This window comes from Anabrus simplex, chromosome X, assembly GCF_040414725.1.
Source record: "Anabrus simplex isolate iqAnaSimp1 chromosome X, ASM4041472v1, whole genome shotgun sequence".
Lineage (NCBI taxonomy): Eukaryota > Metazoa > Arthropoda > Insecta > Orthoptera > Tettigoniidae > Anabrus > Anabrus simplex.
The window spans coordinates 154,962,190-154,975,721 of NC_090279.1; the positions used below are offsets into that span (position 1 = coordinate 154,962,190).

Genomic DNA, 13,532 nt, shown 5'->3' on the forward strand with positions numbered 1-13,532 from the left:
AATAAGTGCATAAATTTAATGCAAACAGGCTTTGAAAGTAGAGAACTTTTTCATCCTGAATTTTTATCTAATGTTTTAGAAATAGCTCCTTTTTTGCTTTTCTAGCTGGAGCTTTCTTTTCTTTGTACTTGTTTCTGTTTTGTTTAGTGAGGAGAATGTGGTTTCTGTCCTCTATGTACAGCTGAGTATATTTTCTGTTTCAGCGATTTAACTCTATAGTTGGACCAAACGGAAGTGGAAAGAGCAACGTCATCGATTCAATGCTCTTCGTGTTCGGTTACCGTGCCAGTAAACTGCGCTCCAAGAAGATTTCTGTCCTGCTCCACAACTCGGACAAACATCGAGATATTCGCAGTTGTACCGTTACTGTCAACTTTGTTCAGATCATTGATAAGGTAAGTGGGAACTAAACTTACATTTTTGTCTGTTGTTTAACTATGTAACACTTGGAAACCTGTGTAACGAGTTACACGTTTCTTTTATCCGTACACTTTTTTGCCTTTCCCATCTGGCTTTTTTCGTAATACTCAATGTAGTAGTCTTTGGTTCAAAGAGTTGCAGGATCAGTTCGTGGCTGGGACTGAGATGTTTTCTGTTTTCCTTAGGCTTAGGACGATTGTTTGTGTTTGTCATTTTAGAGGGTGTTTCAAAAAGAATATACGTATTACAAAGTATTATTTTGTCCAAACTATCGATCGCTGCGCCTCATTTCGACTATTGGAGAAACTAATACATAGTCTAGTTTATATTAATAGCTGCTAGATGTCAGTTGTCTTCTGTTTTCCTTGGTGACCGTCATGTGTTTAAAATGGCTACTCCACAGCAGAAATCATTTTGTGTTTTCGAGTTTGCGAAGTGCAAATCTGTGATTACGGTGCAAAGACGTTTCAGGTTGAGGTACCAAAGTGATACTCCAAATGGGTGGAACGTTCGCAGATGGTATCGACAGTTTGTAGATAGAGGATGTGTATATAAAGGAAAGAGTCCTGGGTGCCCTCGTGTTCCTAAAGAAAATGTTGCACGAATTGAAACTGCTTTGCAATGTGGTCCTTCAAAATCTTGTCGTGCCAGTCGGGAGTTACAACTGCCTACAACAACAATTTGGCATGTTTTAAGACCTTGGTTGGTTATGAAGCCGTACAAGTTACAGCTGTTACAAGCTCTGCGTCCTGATGACAAACGCAAACGTGTGGCATTTTGTAACGGGATTCTTGATGCTATTGACAATGATAACTCTTTCACACAACGCATTGTGTTCATTGATGAAGCGAATTTCCTTGTTAGTGGTCAGGTGAACAAACACAATGTTCGAATTTGGGGCCTACAGAACCCACATGTAGTCATTGAACATGTACGAGATTCGCCCTAGGTCAATGTGTTTACAGCCCATTCTTCTTTGATGAAAACACGGTTTACGGTCAGCAGTATCTCGCTATGTTACAAAACTGGTTGTGTCCGAGGCTGCAAGGAGACAACTTCATTTTTCTCACTGGGATCGCCAAGTGCGTGAATATCTGAATGAAACTCTACCAAACCGTTGGATTGGTGATCAAGGAGCTGGCGACTTCAGCATGTCTCAGCTGGGCTCCACGGTCACCGGAATTGACACCCTGTGACTTGTTCCCGTGAGGTTTCGTTAAAGACAACGTTTAGGCTATGTACCACCACTCCCATGGAACCTGGAAGAGTTGAAGAACCAGATCCGTACTACCATAACATCAGTGACGAAGGACATGCTTGCCCGAGTATGGGGGAAAGTTTAGTATCGATGTGATATTGTTCGTGTTGCTCATGGAGGAGATATTGAACATCTGTAATCTGAACTTGAGAGGTTTGTAAATATGTGTGTAAAGTTTCATATTTGTATGTCTTAGGGCCTGTACTACGACAGCCAGATAAAAGTGCGGTATAAATTTATTTAGCAGTTTGTATATTTATCTGGAAGTTCGGTTGAAACCGCGTACTACGACTTTCGTTTATGTGCATTCTGGGAAAATATTCTCGAGTATAGCTATCCCAAAGTTGGAGAGGCTGTTAACGCTCTTATCTGGGACTTAGCTCTTATCGGAGACGCTACTGTAAAGAATCAAAATGGCTACTCATGAAGATGAATCTACATCTGCATGATGCTGTGCGAAATTAAGTTGTTACAATGTAATTTATGTATATATTTATGAAGTATGTCATGCTTCCTGTCCAACTATCACAGAATTCTTAAAGATTTCTCAAGCTAGCAAGTTGTTGCTACTGAGTATATCAGTAATACACAAGCAGTCAACCGCAAGCTTCATGGGTAGCCGTGGTCGTTAGGGCAGCAAAGTTAGCTGATAAGCAGTTTTTCGTGGGTTCAAGTCTCAATAGTCTAACATTTTTTTTTTACCTTGTAAATGGTAGTCGGTAGGGTACTAGAGGTGATAGCACACATTTCCTAATCGTTAAAATGCGTGTCAAAAGTGTGGGTTCTATTCCAAATTTATCCGCGACGCACATATGGAGTAAAGGTATACGACGTTGTTCATGGCGATTCGTCCGACGAATGAGGATGTTAAGGAGGTTATATTTATTTTACTTCATAACAACTTGCTACAAAAGTATTTACGCTAAAGTGAGATAAATGCTTGCCAGTTACTATTCTCACGTTGTATTGAAAAGAAAGAAACTAACTACTTATTCAATGAGCAAACAGTTTTTGAATTAATAATAAAATTAATGATCCCACGCTGCATCAGTGGCATTAATTACGAATATAAACTTTACCTTCGTCGTAACGCGCAACCTCGTAAATAGTACTAGACAATAGGATACATAACCTGAATCTTAACTTTTGCGTTCAGGTTACATTTTCAGTCTTTTTATTTTCTATAACAGTTTCAGTTTTGTTATACAGTTAATTAATTTTAACATTTCTTCGTATGTGTATATTTCTGTCCTAATTCTGTTTTTGACCTGGACTTCCACATTATAGCTTAATAAGAGTCTGATATTGGATTCTAGTAATACAATTTCAAAAGAATAGAGCTAAACAAATGAAAACACCATGGAACACGTATGCCACAATGCTAACTTTCACTATATTTTCAGTAACCTTATTACCAACCCAATAAAAATGTTACAACATCTTCCGCATTACAATACCGTAGTTAAAATCTGTTGGTAGTACGCCAGAAAATATTTAACTTCTAGTTTGCAAAACTGCAGCCTACGTATCTGGCTGTTTATCTGACAGTCGTAGTACAGGCCCTTAAAGTTTAATAAATATATGCATTCGAAATACGTATATTCTTTTTGAAACACCCTGTACACTTCTCTTCATTTGCACAGTTCATTATCAGGAGTTTTCAAATTTTTGTTCTTCTGGTAATACAGGGTAGGCAAAATAAAAATTAAAAAACTGGCCTTGAAAATATTTATAATACCGACGTGGAAATGGACAGGAGAGCTGCCCATCACAGGAAATGCTGGAAACCGTGATTTCGATGCACCAATCTTGTTTAGTGACCAGTTGAATGCTACACAAAATGGTGCTCATGATAAAACAGCACGTGTTCATAGTCTAATATTATGCGAAGCATGATTTGTGTAAAACCTGTGCAGAACTGTTTGTGGAAAAGTTTAAGACTGGAAGTGTTTTGGCAAAATCTGCAGCAAAGTGTGTAATATAAAACATAGTGCCAAAATGAAGCGAAACAGGATCTGTAGCGAATAAAAATTGTAACTATCCGAAGAGAGTTCGAACCCAGGAAAACGTTTCTCGAGTGAAGGAAAGCCTGGAAAGAAGTCCAGATAAAATCTCAACACCAGTTATCTATGCAAGTGGGAATTAAGAGATCGTTGTGTGGAACCATTATCAAAAAAAGGATTTGTATCCATACACATTTACTCTTGTGCATGCGTTACAGCTTCCAGAGGAATCTTCGCGCGTTGAGTTTTTCCGGTGGTTTCTGACTGAAGTTGAGTCAGGACTGTTGGATCCTCAGTTTTTCACTTATTCAGATGAGAATATTTCCAACCTCATCTGTGATTTTCATTAATAAGGGTCATGGAAGTCAATAAGGGTCAGAACTATTGTAAATATTTTTCATTTTGCCACCCGGTACTGTGAAACCTCGTAAGTGCGTTCCTCATGAAGACATTTTCCTGCTTAGCATGTCGTAAGTTCAAAGTCACTATACTCATCATATTAAATCTATACAAAAATACCTCGCTTATCGCGTCACCAACTTTCGGTATTATTGTTCAGTATGATCACATTTTTCCTAGACCGGATAATGTTACTGTATTTGACATCCCTTCTGAAAGAAACGAGATTTCCAGTTCGGGTAAGAGCTGTCGCCATAGCTGTGTGGTTACTGGAAAAGGCCTTCCTGAACTTCAGAGTATAAGTTGCACTTTCGGGGGAGCAAGCCGTTAGCCTCAGGAATGTTCAGTTTTGCTTGCTTTTATTTTGCATTCCATTTAGAAGGTTGTATTTTGTGTTGAGTGTACAGTGAAGTGTGGTTAATATCTCTTGCGTGATACGGTCACCTATATCTGGATTAGGAACATAATCGTATGAAATTGACTAGCGTGGTGCATATTTGTCTTGTGATAGCCCAGTTATGGATACGAAAAATATTGTGAATATCCTTAATGATGAAGTCAAGAATAAAATCTATCAGAAAATGGACTGACATAAGTGCACAAAGGTCGCGAATGTTGAAACTCGCACCTTCGAGTTTTGACTACCACTCAAGTTGGTCGAAGTTTCGTTCACTCAAAATGGCGACCAGATTTCCTTGCAGATTGTAGTTGCATATGGTCGAATGTAACCTCCAGTTCATTGTCTATGAGTGTGACCAGAAAATAATGTTAAATAACCCACAGAAAGGAGTGAAGGAGGCTTGTTAACCACATCCGGGCGACTAGAGTAGGACATTGATGATGAAGATGATGAACCCACTGCTCCGAAATAAAAGGGATCTACTAACATTTGTTTTAGAAAGAGTGTGATCTGCAATAATACTTAGATATATTTGTTGGCCTCCGTCCAAGTGTTTTCATATTTGTTCTCTCGTGTTTTTCACACCTTTTAATACTTTCCTCTCATCTTTAGAAATGGTAGATAGGACTATGGTTTTCACTGTACCTGCGGATAAACAACGTAAAATGCCCTCAAGTTGTAAAAAACCGTATTTAGTGTTTCCATATACCTGTTGGATAGTTTTTATTCGTATATTCGTTAGTACGTTTTCTCGCTTAGCGTGTGCTTTTGCCTTGTCCCTTGCAGAAACTTCTTAACGAGGTTTCACTGTATGTGTTATTTTTATTTTGAAGTTTGTTTGGTAAAGATAGGCATTAATCTTGTACATCATTAGTGTGGTGCTGTGGGTCAGTTGTCATTGTACTTTGATCATTTTCTGTGGTAACAATTTTGCTTCTAACTGCATGTCTGTCTACTTCTCCATTGATTACATTCCATATAGTTGGTGATTTATGGCACGGCTCTTCAACTTTCGTGATATTGTACACCAACACTGTCCAGCCTTATGTACTGGGCGCACCAGAATTTTGCTCTGGAGGTGTAGGCGCCATTTGATTATTACAATAATATAGAAATATAGACATGATATAGGCTTTTGGGCTTATGCTGTGTCAGGAAAATAAGGTGCAATTCCAGAAGAAAATCTCGACTGTCCACGAGAAAGGCTTCTTAAACAATGACTTTTTAAAGTTTAGATGTTACAATAGAAGTGGAATTGGTACGTTTATTCATCACCAGATGGCTCGCCGGACAGGGCACAGCGCTAGCGTTTGAAGCGGAAGCTGACAAACCATCAGAATCAGTCTAAGAGGGTCACGTAACATGTGTACATAACATATGACATTGACACAAGCCTGGAATGAAACATCTGGCGATGAGGAACGTACGAATTTGGAAAACACCGAGCCGAAATAACAGTAGTGAAGGGACAGGGAAGGGAACCACCTATGTAAATCCTTAATGGCTGGCAGCCAGGCATTACTTGCCGTATAATCCCAAATGCCACCTACCGCCGAATAAGACCCGCACCCTAAATTTGAGACAGCAAAGTACGGAAAATAATAAAAATAATCAAATGACTTACACACCTATTTAATTTTCTTCAAATATACCACAAATATAAATTCAAACAACTAACAATTAATAAAATCATTACAAAAATCAACAAATCAACATACCTCCACCATATCATAGGTTTGACGGGCGCCGAAGCAGTAGCGTCCTTAAAATGCTCCACAAAGAAATTAGCTACTACGTGCGAAAGTGGACTTCCAATAGCCACTCCGTCTGTCTGTTCGTAAAAATTCCCACCCTACAAGAAATAGCTGGAGGTCATGCAGTGGCAAAATAGCTTAGTAATGTCCTCAGGGAACAGGTGTTCAGTGAGAGACAGGACAGAGTCAATCGGCACTTTAGTGAACAAGGATTCCACATCGAAACTCACCAAAAGTGCATTAGGTTGCAGGGTTATAGTTGACAGCTTGTTGACGAAATACGGAGAGTCGCTGACATATGATTCAGTACATCCTATGTGTGGCTGAAGCAATTTGCTTAGCTATTTAGCCAGAGGATACGTAGGAGAACCTATCGCACTAAGAATAGGTCTGAGGGGAACATCTTTTTTATGGATCTTAGGCAGTCCATATAGTCTAGGTGGCACTGCATCCCCCAGGGACAGATATTTAGCCTCTTTTGGAACTGCCTGCTTGCCTTACATTCACAACACCACAGATAGAATTGCCAAGGTCCTCCGCAAACACAATATGAAAACAGTGTTTGGCACCGCCACTAAAATTGCTCACAGTCTGGGTAAAACCAAGGACATATTGTCCCCACTTTTACATCCTGGGGTACACGAAATTCCCTGTACTTTCGGTAAGGTATACATCGGCTAAACAGGCCGGTCCATTGGTACCCGTATCAAGGAACATGAACGTAATATTCGTCTCAACCAGCCAGACAAATCGGCAATAGCTGAGCACGCTCTATCGTCGGGTCATGATCTTGTTCCAAGATGCTCAAGCTCTTACCCACACTACAGGTCCAGGATTATACAGGAAGCTGTGGAAATACGTAGAAATCCTAGAAATTTCAACAGGGACACTGGCTATCAATTAAGTAATACCTGGTTGCCAGCCATTAAGGATTTACGTAGGTGTTCCCTTCCCTGTCCTTTTACTATTGTTATTTCGTCTCGGTGTTTTCCAAAATCGTACGTTCCTCATTGCCAGATGTTTCATTCCAGGCTTGTGTCGATGTCATATGTTACGTACACATATTATGTGACCCTCTTAACCCTTTCCGCTCGTGTGTCGACCTGAGGTCGACAGCCGTCACTTAGCGTTATAGCTCGTGTGTCGACCCTGAGTCGACACAATGTTTCGCCGCTCATTGCTAGGTTACCTGGCAAGCCAGGACTTTTGTACTTCGTTTCGTAAGTGCTGGTCTCTTCCGGAAACCGAAAGAAACAAAATACGAGTGTTTTAGTTTCTCTTTGCTCGGCAAAATTGCTCCGTTTCCTTGACAATGGAAAGCAGTCGCGTGAAGCAACATGGCGGCGCACAGTCTGACCGAAGCTGAGATTCTTGCGTCTATTTCGGCTGATTTTGTTGATAGTGACCATGAAAGTGATGAAAATTTTGAATCTGGCGATGATAGTGATATATCCATTAGTGATTCAAGTGATGATATCGATATCAGTGTCACAAGAAATCATAGAGGAGGCGATAGTATTATGACTCGTCCCGGTCCCAGTCATACAGTGCTGACTTCAAATATACCTTGGAGATCGTGGAGAACTGGTGATGCAGGATTACCCAAATTTCCTTTCAGGTTAGTGAGTGGATTCATAACGTGTGGCAATAGACCTAAAATAGAACTAGATTACTGGCAGCTAGTTTTTTACTGATCAGTTGCTAACCTCTATTGTCCATGAGACGAACAAATTTGCCGAAATGAAAATACAGCAAAATACTCCACTTCAGAAGAGATCTATCTGGTTTGCTTGGAAAGCTGTGACTTTAGAAGAGCTGAAGGCATTTATTGGTGTAATTATCAACATGGGGATGAACAGTAAGGCAGAAATGCAGGATTATTTTAGTGAAGACTGGTTGGATAAGCAGGTGTTCTACAAAGATGTGTTCTCTAGAGACAGATTTCTGCAGATATTCTGGAATCTCCATCTTTCTTCCCCTGTTGCTGATAGGGCAGGCCCACAATCTAGAGGTTCGAAGGTCAGAAATATAGTGTCGTACCTGGACACGAAATTCAGGGAACACTTCATTCCAGGAAAGAATCTGTGTGTTGATGAAAGCACTGTAGGCTTCAAGGGTCGTGTCGTGTTCAAGTGTTACAATAAGCAGAAACCAACAAAGTGGGGACTCCGTATTTATGTACTGTCAGACTCGAGTACCGGATACATATGTGCTATTGAACCATATAACCACACAATCACTTGTTAGGCAAGATTTACCCTTCACTTGCAGGATAGTTATTCATTTGGTTACAAAAGTTTTGCAAGCCGCCAACGAAACTGCGTTTCATGTCTTTATGGACCGGTTCTATACCAGTTACGACCTTGCAGCTCAGCTACTGAAACTAAAGGTCCATATTACAGGCACTGTAATGGTAAATAGGAGAGGTCTGCCATTACAAGTGAGAAAAGCCGCAACAAAGAGAATGAAACATGACATTATTGCACTCCTAACAGATAATACTTCTTGCTTGGTTTGGAAGGACAAGCGAGTTATTGCTATTCTGTCTACTTTCTATGACGATTCCACTCAACCTGTGCAAAGAATAAGACGTCAAGGTGCCGAGGAAATTGTAGAGAAACCTACAGTCGTATGTGCTTATAATCAATACATGGGGGGCGTTGATCTTTCTGACCACTATGCTAGCTCATACCCATTCACACGTAAATCAGTGAAGTGGTGGAGAAAAATGTTCTTCTGGCTTCTGGAGATCACAATAGTGAATGCCTTCCTACTCTTCAAAGAAGGTAACAATGGAATCACCCATCTGAAGTTCAGGAAAAACTTGGTAAGACAACTTGTAGGAAATGTGCGGAATACACAGAGCAGGAAAAGGGGAAGACCTTCCTCAACGGATGAAGAAGTGAGGCTGAATGGCAAGCTACACCTGCTGTACCCCTATCCTGAAGGAAAAACTAAAGATTGCAAGGTTTGCAGTGACAAGAAAGTTGTTGGAGGGAGGAGAGAGACAGTCCACTTCTGTAAAACCTGTGAGAAGCAACCAGGGCTCCATCCAGGCATTTGCTTTGAACGCTTCCACACACTCAAGGCATACCATTAAGAAAGTGAAAAACATTATTTTGTGCATTGTAAATACCATAAATTAATTCATTTTGTAGTTCCTTCCTGTATATATTGTTACAACCAGTACTTAAGGTTTAAAAAAATGAAGAATGCTGACAGAAATAAATACGAGTGGGGAGAAATCAGGACTTACAAATAATTCGAGTGGAAAGGGTTAATTGATTCTGATGGTCCGGGGAGCCATGTGATGACAAATGAATGTGTGGACAAATTACCAGTGAATTTTTATGGGTGTGTTCGACAAAAGTACGAGTATTTGTAACTTACTAGTGAACTGAGAAGTATTCTCTACCAATGAAAGGACAATAATGTATAAATGTACTAGTGCTATTTAAATATGCTTATTTCAGATACATTTTGATAAATAAGTAGTCTAGCAGTAGTGATAGTGATGAAAATGAAAACTACCCTCTGTACAGGGAAAGAATAAACTTCCAGTTTAACACTGAATACAATGAACGTTTTAGGTTAAGCACAATACAAGTGGAAGAACTTTTGATAGATATTGGGCATAGGCTAAAACATCCTATGAACAGAAATAAATCTCTCTCTGCTAAACAACAGTTTCTAACAACACATTTCCTCAAATTGTTTGTTGACCTGAAAATACTGAATAAAAATGTTTCAAGAAGGACTTTTCCTGGAATCATTAATGAGCAGAATATCTCTTGCATACGTCCAACTTTTCCCCTCAAAAGCTACATGAGCTTTTCCCAAGTCAAATGTTTCCATCCAACTATTTATTTTGTCTTGTTTTTTCAGACTCTCACTGGATGCACCGAAACAAATGTCTTTTCTTCTTTCTATTTCCTTAAAAATGTATTACTTCCTTTCTCTTGACATTATTTTAACAATTCATGCAGAGTTTGCCATTTCGTAACAGTTAAGTTTGGCGGCCGAATATAGTTATTAGCGGCATCTGATTCCTAATGATAGACCAAGGTATGTCAGACTTATCGTGGAACATATGCGAGGATCGCAGAACAGAATGGGTGATAATAACGGTGTAATTTCCTATCATCAAAGAAATAAACTGAAGAATAACATGGTAGCATTAAGAAATTCACAGGAATATTAGTTCTTTGAATCTTTACTATATAAGTACGATATTATGATAAATGAGGCAAGCTTAACTTAATTCAACAATTGGAATACGAAGATAAACAGCTGATTCATGCTGTGACATAGTATGTTTGATATGTCGTCAGTTGTAATGTACAAAACCATACTTTTGTAGAATAGGCCCCTGGAAGGTGTTGTAATTGGTAAAGTGTCAACATATTCAAGTCATCTCTCAGCCTTTCTCAATGCTTGGTAGTCAACAGGAAGCAAGAATTAAAAATGTACAGGGCTGTTGCAATACGCTATGTACATCAAAAGCACCTAACACCCAAGTGAATATACAGACATATCTGAGGTATTCACCTAATACATACCTTTAAACTTTTCTGATAACTAACATATCCTCCTTTCTGTTTTATACATTGCTTTGTGCACATATTTTTAAGTTCCATCATCATGAAACCTTTATTTTTCACTCCATTATTAATTCCACTGACAGAAACTATGAAGTATTTCAACAAGGTTTTTTTTAATCATTCCTTAAAATAGGTTTCCCTATTGGTGAAAGAAGGGCATCAGATTGATTAGCCTATTACTACACCATCACCAAATAGTTGCACTTTTTTTTATCCCCCTCACCTTGCGCACATTATTATCGGTGCAGTAGGTTTCATCACAAAGTTTGTATCTTGAGAGAGAGAGAAAAAAAAAGCTTCCTTGTTCTTGAACATTATTTGAAACCCTGAATCTGTTAGTTGTTGCTGGATAACTTCTTGATTTTGAATCATTTTGTGATTTTTTTTTTTTTCCTTTGCCTTGACGAACTCCATTTCTTTTCAGTGTGTGTGTGTGTTGTTTTTTTTTTTTTTTTGAGGATACGGAGTAATAATTAGGTCTACCTCTATCTATAACATTTTCTGAATATCTTACAGCATATTTAACTTGTTTGCAGATTGATGCCATCTTGAAAGTCTTGTGCTCCAGTGGGGACGACAGGAATTAAGTCAAATCAAGCTTAGCGCCTTACCCAATCCTGGTAGCCTTATCAGTGGCCCCGTTGAAGCAGGAGAGTGCTGGTCAGGCATACTGGTCTGAAATGCACATGTTGCAGGCTGGCCAGTATTTCTCTGTGGCCAAGAGTGTGCAGTCACGTGTAGACCTTGCCCAACGTTATTTAACTCGGGATGCCTTACAGGATCCAGTGTGTTGCCTTCTCCACTTATGTTGGAAGTTCAAATAACCTACATTAAAGGACCTATGTAAAATGTATCTATGTCTTGCTCATAAAAGTATGTACTCTTTTCCAGGGTGATGATTATGAAATAGTTCCCAACTCAAAGATAGTCATTTCGAGGACAGCGTTTAAGGATAACACTTCTTTTTATACTTTGAATGGCCGACGTGTTCATTTCAAGGAAATTGCCAAGCTGCTAAGAAGTCATGGTGTGGATTTGGATTTTAATCGCTTTCTCATTTTACAGGTAATATCTTATTAGGGTATTCAGAATAGTAGTAAATGGCCATATTTATTCGGATATGCAGTTAAACCTAAGTTATTCATATATCTGTGTGATAAATTTTTTTTGTGTAACTAAGAATTACATAGAAATCAGGTTTAGTTATTGTGTGATATCATTATCAAAATAATTTTGTCTATTTTCAGAAATAAGATAAGACTGGTTATTTGTACTTATAGACCGGGCAAGTTGGCTGTGCGGTTAGGGGCGCGCAGCTGTGAGCTTGCATCCGGGAGATACTGGGTTCTGAGTCCCACTTTTGACAGTCCTGAAGATGGTTTTTGTGGTTTCCCCATTTTCACACCAAGCAAATGCTGGGGCTGTACCTTAACCCTTTGGATGCCGACCCATAATAGGTCATCATATGCATAGAATGCCAAGCATGTTTCAATGGATTTTGCATCAGTGTATTCAAAATTTAATTTACGTCTCATTTTAAAAGATATGGAGGTAAAATTTGGTATATGTTCTTGATATACTGCAAGGAATATAAATATATGACTTGCATTTCAAAAAACAACATTTCGTGGAATATTGTGCACAAAAATATTACTAATTTTTTATTTAAAAAAGGAAAAACATAATTTGAAATTAATTAGCACATTTTACACCAAATCCAAAGTGACTAAATGATGATGTTTAATCTTAACTCTTATCTGGGATCATATATACCAATTATATTGTTAATATGTCTACTTTCCAATTTATAAACTAATTTCCAAAAACATTGAACATGTGGACAGAAAACACGAACAGTGTAACCTATCAACGATTGGATATTTTATGAACTTTGGGAGAGTAATAGTTATCATTTGAGAGAACTGTGTCTAGTAGCAGTATTTGTTACTACAAAACAGATCCGAAGATCTGAACAACACACAAAATCAACTAATAGTGTCAGGAATGAAAGTGTAAAGAACAGATTGAAATATTCTTTGGGTGGAGCATCAGGTTGAGGTAGGCCTACAGGTTTTGCCCCTGGGATCTGATAAAAATTGTGGGGATGGACAACATTACTTTCAGGGAATATGCACTCAGTCCAAGAATCATCTAATTCACTGTCAGTTTCATTAGCACTGTCACTATAACACTTAGACATTGCACGAAATGTTGTAAGCCCATTAGCCAATGACACAGCTCCATCATTCTCCGGTGCGCTATCTGAAGACCCCAAAACATCATAATCATTACTTTCACTAAAATTAGAGTCGCTTATATCTTCAAAGCAACCCAAAAGTTCCTTAATTTCTTCTCCCGAATTAGGGTTACATGACGACATGCCTTGTTGTAGTAAATGTATTATTTACAACTTTACTACGACCTAAATAAATTGCTAAGTAACTATAACTACAGTAGAAATGATAATAAACTTAATATATTACGATAAATGAGTCAATTAGAACGTAAAATTATTGACATCAAATTACAACCCGCAGACATGAACAAACAAGGAGGCTGCCGTATTGGATCATAGACGTCAAGCGCTCACAGGTCATACACTGAAAATCGACGAGTAAACTAGCGAGAATGAAGCTATGACAGTGCCATCTAATGACATAAGGAGGAATTATAAACATTCTACCTTCTTTCTACTTG

General features: G+C 38.7%; 1 protein-coding gene across 1 annotated transcript in view; it reads left to right on the forward strand.

Annotated features, from left to right (window-relative positions):
* Nucleotides 1-13,532, forward strand: part of glu (structural maintenance of chromosomes 4-like protein gluon) — a 185,020-nt gene that overhangs the window by 20,471 nt on the left and 151,017 nt on the right. Inside the window, exons 3-4 of the mRNA XM_067159498.2 lie at nucleotides 204-395; nucleotides 11,727-11,900. Coding sequence (XP_067015599.2) covers nucleotides 204-395; nucleotides 11,727-11,900 — 366 coding nt within the window. The remainder of the gene's footprint in view (nucleotides 1-203; nucleotides 396-11,726; nucleotides 11,901-13,532) is intronic.